This window comes from Papaver somniferum, chromosome 7, assembly GCF_003573695.1.
Source record: "Papaver somniferum cultivar HN1 chromosome 7, ASM357369v1, whole genome shotgun sequence".
NCBI lineage: Eukaryota > Viridiplantae > Streptophyta > Magnoliopsida > Ranunculales > Papaveraceae > Papaver > Papaver somniferum.
The window spans coordinates 259,504,033-259,510,748 of NC_039364.1; the positions used below are offsets into that span (position 1 = coordinate 259,504,033).

The 6,716-nt window shown below is 38.5% G+C and overlaps 1 protein-coding gene across 2 annotated transcripts; it reads left to right on the top strand.

The window, feature by feature from the left end:
- Positions 1-375: 375 nt before the first annotated feature.
- On the top strand, positions 376-2,509 carry LOC113293700 (arginine--tRNA ligase, chloroplastic/mitochondrial-like). 2 transcript variants are annotated; one of them, XM_026542255.1, is made up of 7 exons: positions 432-555; positions 855-1,017; positions 1,100-1,169; positions 1,253-1,322; positions 1,492-1,581; positions 1,682-1,742; positions 2,198-2,509. In XM_026542255.1, exons 2-7 carry the CDS (start codon positions 1,014-1,016, stop codon positions 2,287-2,289), a joined length of 387 nt encoding a protein of 128 aa, XP_026398040.1. In that variant the 5' UTR covers positions 432-555; positions 855-1,013; the 3' UTR covers positions 2,290-2,509. The 2 variants fall into 2 exon arrangements, with proteins under 2 accessions (XP_026398039.1, XP_026398040.1); XM_026542254.1 differs by lacking the exon at positions 855-1,017 and having other exon boundaries at positions 376-555.
- Positions 2,510-6,716: the final 4,207 nt, after the last annotated feature.

Here is a 6,716-nt window from a genome sequence, read left to right on the forward strand (position 1 = left end):
TTTTTGGATTGTTCGGTCTGCTACATGAGATAATCCACACCCCACTTAGTAGCATTTTTTGATTTTTTTCTCCTCTTCCACAAAAGAAATGCTAAAAGACCACAGACAATAAATTCGCCGGAATAGATGTCTGAACTCCTCGGGCACCCGTCGTAGATGATGAGTAGACGCTTGCCCCTAATGTTGAAATGCGTTGAGATCCCCTACAAAAAAGAACGAACCACGTGTATAAGCACATATCACAGCCGTCTAATCCATCATAATGTATGTCACTCCGTTAGATCAAGTATGAGCGAACCCTAAACTAGATCTGTAAGCCTTTATAAGCAGTAGTTCTCTATTCTTCATCCATTTTATCTGCGCGGCCTCCGTCTTTTGATCATCACTAAAATACATCACACCAACAATATAACATGGCACAAGATGGTTCAATAGAGCATCATCATCAACAACCAAAACATCATTGCACTATGATTTTTCCTCTCAATAATCTGATATGTACCCGGAAACAGAGAAGATTTTGGTTCCTCTTTTTAGAAGCTATCATTTTCATGGGTATGTATCTTGGATCTTTTTCTTTCCAGATAGTTTTTTTTTAAATCTAGATTTGGTTTCAACTCACCAAGTTGTAAACAAATGTAGCTACATGAGAATAATATGTAAGCCTTCCTGTAAGTGTATTTTTGTTGCTTACTAGTATCAGCATGTATCAGCAGTTCAAAAGGAATTTTGGAAGTGAATTTTATTTTTTATTTTGGGCAATATATGTAAGATGTAAAACTTTTCATCTGTCTTATCTTCTTCAATCCTAGATAGATATACTGGAAGTGTTAATGGATCATATTTTCTTTAAGTGCTCCTTTGCTAAGAGTTACTAGCTGGGCTGGAATTCCAATGGATTATGTCAGACAGATCCATCATGTTTTCACTGCAATTTCACTGCAATCTGGCATCGATTGAGTTAAATACACGACCTTTGAACGTTATCAAAAACAATATCTTTACTTGATTAAATGGGTATGACTTGATTACATACCTTTACTTAACTTTTTCTGTCTAAATTGTTGAATGTTAGTGTATTCTTTTCATTTGTGAACAGAGATGGCAGCAAGGTGGACATGGGAGGAACGTGAACAAATTGTAGATGTAATTGGCTGTGGAGCAATTAAGTTAGTTTTCTCCCCCACTTGTAGTTTTCTCACAACTTTAGAATTATTCTGTGTGTTGTGCTGATCAATTATGTCATCAACAGGTACAATGACTTAAAAAATGATCATTCAGCCGACTATATGCTGAGTTTATATGATATCCTCTCAAATCAGGTACCTCCCCTTTTGCATTGCACACTTTCTGTTTGAAGGTTTATTTCATTTCAGATATCATCTCTTATCCTGACATTTGCTATATGTATATATATTTCTCCTGTAGAGGAAGTCATTATTATGAATTACTGGATTTGTTATATCAACAGTTGGGTTCTTTTCTGTGCAGGGAGATACTGGTGTTTCTCTCCAGTTTGCACTTGCTTGTGCACGTTCTGTGATCAGTAAATCTGGGGTACCCATGAACGAACTAAAGATGGTAAGTGTTATTTATCCTAACCGGATATCTTCTAGTAGACTAAAGAAATTATATCTTTTGGTAAAGGTAAACTAAAGAGATAATATGCCCTTTTGAACAGGCCCAGGATGTTACCATTGAGTTGGATGCTGGCCGAAAGAATACTGAAGGGCGTTTGTTAGGTTTGCAGCTTATCAAGTTTGCCGAGTTAAGACTTTTTAAGATATTATGAGTGACGTGATGTCTCGCTTCGTGTTATGTGGCTCTTAGTAACAACTGCTTGAAAATATTAGAGTCCCTGTTTTTCTGTTGGACCTCATTATAGATGAAGAACCAAGATTTCAGATTCTTAAGCACAAAAAAGTCTCAGATAGCGTGTGCGCTTAATCTCTATGTTGGAGTTTGCTTCCTTGTTATGATAGAACATTGTTTAGTTTAATCTAGTAGTATTGCAGCCTCAAGTTTCATGCATCATGTACATCTCAGCACGTTGTAGAGATAAACATCTTGTATTTGTCAGTTTTTTGGTACCCCATGTAAGATGAGACCCTTTTTCCTGATTGCTTGTCTATCTTGGACACATGCACACAGTCTCTTTCTCCCTCCCTGGATTGACACCCATGTTTCCATTTATTAGGTTATTGTCTTGGCAGTCAGACCAAGTGTTCTCTGTCGCTACCTTTACGACCTTTCGTTGGTTTTTCGAAGATATTACAAGGTTCAAGTTGAGGCTGAGGTCAAGACTGATAGCATTCTGTTGTTATGCGAGGCGACAGCAATAGTGATGGAAAAATGTTTTGATCTGCTTGGCATTCAACCAGCCAGAAAGTTAGAAAGATTCTATGATTAGAGAGAGATTGAGTGAGAACCTTATGCTACTGTGTTAGTAATGAAGAGGAATGTAAGTAGTAAGATTTTCTGCACTCTAATTCTATAAATATTATCTTGTTTAGGCCGAATCATATGAAGAATTTAAGGATATTCTCTGTATTTCAAGGTTACTCCTTTGCTTTTAACTTTTACTTGTCAAGAAAATGCAGTACCCGTGAGTTATTTGTTGGCGCAATGCAGAAATGTGATGGGTTTAATGAAATGAATTTAGGAAGAGAGGTTGGTTAATTGAAAGGTGAGGCTTATATTAATATGAAAATGAAAATATTACAAGAGGCTTGTGTAGCAACTTTGGCATACACTTGTTGTTTACAAAGAGGCACTTTGGCTCTTACTCTAAACTCTAGCTCTCACTCTAACTCTTGTTTACTCACTTGAGTTTTTGATTGTTGTTGGATGATCCCAAATGAATCCATCCTATGCCTATTTATAGGCTTCATGACCAACTACTTACTTCTCTAGATAGTTCTATCTAGACTCTTCTTTACACTCTCAACTTAGATATTACAAGAAAATTCTAGAGAAAAGAATTTTCTAGATAATACTTGATGTAAAGAAGGCCTAGAAGATTCTAGTATTGGGCTTTACTTAGTGTAGATGATTATTTGGGCTGTACTTATTGGGTTTTCACAAATTATGTTTTTAACACCACCTCTTAATTTGTGATTTTAAGTTTTTCTCTAAAATGATTGAATTTGTCCACTATGACTGCTTTTGTGAAGATGTCAGCATTTTGTTCTTGTGTTGGACAAAATTGGAGCTCAATTTCCTTGTTTTCGACCAGCTCTCTGATAAAGTGATGTCGTAGCTCTATGTGCTTCGTCCGTCCGTGAAAGACTGGATTTTTTGTCATTGCAATTGTAGACATATTGTCACAGTAGATAGTCGTCGGCTGCTTTTGCCTTTGTTGTAGGTCGGTCATTATTCTTCTCAACCATACTGCCTCACATGCTGCACTTGTTGATGCTATGTATTCTGCTTTGGCTGACGATAACGCCACCGTACTTTGTTTTTTAGAACTCCAAGAGATAACTTTTGTTTCCATACAGAAAACATAGCCTGATGTGCTCTTTCGGTCTTCAATAGAACCTTCCCAATCACTATCTGTGAAGCCAATTAAATCATTATCTTTTTCTCTTGTATACTTGATGCCAAAATCCTTCGTTCCCTTGATATACCGAAGAATTCTCTTTGCGGATGCATAGTGTAACTTGCTTGGCTCGCTTATAAACCGAGAAACAATACTGGTTGCATTGACGATGTCTGGCCTTGTATTTGTTAAGTAGATCAGTGAGCCGACTAGACTTCTGAATAAGGTTGGATCAACTTTTCTCGCTCCATCATTTTTTACCAATTTCTCATTGGTACCCATTGGAGTTGCAATTAGTTTGCAATCCATCATGTTGAACCTTTTCAGTAAGTCTTCTGCATATTTTTCTTGGTAGATGAATATTTCTTCTGGAGATTGTTTTACTTGAATCCCAAGAAAATATCGCATAAGTCCTAAGTCTGTCATCTCATATTCTTTCATCATCTCCTTCTTAAATTTTTCTGCCATCTCTTGTTTTGTACTGGCATAAATTAAATCATCGACGTAGAGACAGACGATTAGAAAATCCGTACCTTGTTTTTTGATGTAGAGTGATGGCTCACTTGGACTTTTCTCAAATCCATTATCTCGGAAATACTTGTCGATTTTGTTGTTCCATGCACGCGGTGCTTGCTTGAGACCATATAGTTCTTTGCGGAGACGATATACCATTTTTTCTTTTCCTTTGCGGACATATCCTTGAGGCTGTTCGACGTACACCTCTTTTTCAAGTTCTCCGTTTAGGAACGCCGACTTTACATCCAATTGGTAGACCTTCATTTTTAGTTGAGCTGCCAAAGCTAACACCATTCGGATTGTTTCCCTGCGAGCGACTGGGGCGAATGTCTCGTAGTAGTCAATTCCTGGTTGATGGGAATATCCTTTTGCAACTAGCCTTGCCTTATGCATTTGAATTGAACCGTCTTCATTATACTTTGTCTTGTAGACCCATTTCAGACCAATTATTTCTTTATCAATTGGTTGATTGACAAGCTCCCATGTCTTATTTTTCTCGATCACTCGCATTTCTTCGTCCATGGCATGTCTCCATTTTTCTTCTTTTGCCGCTTCCTCATATTTTTGAGGTTCTAGTGCTATAAATACACAATTAGATGTATCATAAATATCTCTTAGAGAACACACCTTTCTAGGTGGGGCACTTGCTTCCGATGAACTAGGACTTTGTTGTGTTGGACTAGGAGATTGCGGGCTTGCTGGTGGAGTACTTTCTTCTTGACGTGGCTGATCTGGCTCGTCTTCGATGAGTAGTGGCAACTCGTGGTTGTTTGCTTCATCATTCCAATCCCATGATTTGAATTCATCAAAAATAACATCTCTTGAAATTACCAGTTCCTTTGTATCAGGCTTTAGAAGTCTATATGCTTTAGACTCTTCACTGTATCCGATGAATATTAGCTTTTCTCCTTTTTCATCGAACTTTTCTCTATGTTGGGATGGAATATGTGAGTATGCTACTGATGAGTGCCAAATATTGTATATATTTATCCCTTTTTGTTGGCATTTAACTCATCTTTTGTGCAGTAATTCTACATTTTATCCCATATTCTGTATTTTCATTGTTTTCAAGAATAAATATTTTTCTTACTTAATTTTGCATTTTTAGGTAATAAATAAAGTTTGGATGAATAGCAGAGCGGAAAAGAGCAGAAAAGTAGTGAAAATCCGGGAGGAATTACACAAGGAAGCCGCGAAGAATGGTGTGCACAAGACCAAAAGGCTAGAAGTGGGCTTGAAGAAGAAGAATTGCTCTCAAAGAAGTTATGGGCCTGGCATACCTAAGGCCCAAAACCCTTTCTCAAACCCATTTCCACTACCCAAGCCCGTATCGGATTTCAGCCGTCAGATCGAAGCATCTCAGCATCCTACGGTCGCTCCATCATCGCACATCAAACTCCGAAGCTTCCGCTGAACATCGCAACGCCCATCTCCATCTTGGGCCGTCCTTTTCGTTGCATTCCTCCATCCGACGGTCGCTCCTATGCCTGTGCATCAACTCCCGATGATTCCGACTTACACTACAGCACCTAACTCAATCTAGCACCGTTGACTTCGTTGTGTTCCACATCCAACGGTCGCTCTAAACTGTTTCTCTCTTAGCTGTCCGATCTACCTACCATCTCCATATCCAGCGGATCAGCTTCGCAAATATCGAACTCGATGATCCCGCCTCACACAGTAGCAGCCTATACCTATACCCTGACCCGACCCATTCTTCTTCTCTTCCTTTCTTCCCCTCCACCCGACAGTTGCAGAGCTCTGCAACTGCAACTCCACTCTCTGCCGCTGTCGCCTACTACACCACCACACCATCACCTCGAGTTCCACCATCACCACTCCACCCCAAGTCTCTCCCTAGTCTCGTTTCTAGCATCTAACTAGGTGCTACAAGCTAGAACAGTGAGAAGCTAGGGTTTCACCAACAGCGAGGAGAAGACACAATTGAAGGCTAGAAAAGCTTCAGAAGAGCAGAGGGGACATACCCAAAGCATGGGTTGGGTCGAATTTATCCAATTGGTATGTCAATTTTGATTTCCCCCAAAAATCAATTTAGGGTTATCAACATTAGGGTTTGCAGAAATTTTAGGGATTTGTAAAACTATAAAAGCCAATGTGTAGGAGATGTAAAACTTGTGCTTGGACTAGCCAAGTTTCCACCCAATTTGGGTTAGGTTAATTTCAATTGTTCCTGCACTGTTAATTGTTCCTGTTAATTTTCACTTTCAACTGTTAATCTCTTGCCATTGTTAATGTTGCTTTGTTACTTTCTTGTTACTGTTAAATGTGCTTTTGTTAATGCACTGTTAATGTTAATGTGTTAAATATCATGTTAGGTTAAATTAATCACTGTTAGTATTTCAATGTTGTTCAATGTTAGTTCAGTTAGTTGTGATCATGTTTGTTGTTGCTCCTGTCACTGTCATGTTTAACTTCACTGTCATTTGAAGGAATGCTAGGCTAGATACATCTGTGAAGCTTTGAACTAATTGTGCAATGGCAAGAAATCAGTGCTCATAGCAAGCTGATTTTCTTGCCATTCTTGTTGTATGCTTAGGTTGTAGTATTGGTTGTGCATTGGGAGAAACTAGTGCTTATAGCAAGCTAGTTCTCTTCCATTCTTTTAGTATACCTCCTGTTTGCATGTATGCTGCCTTAG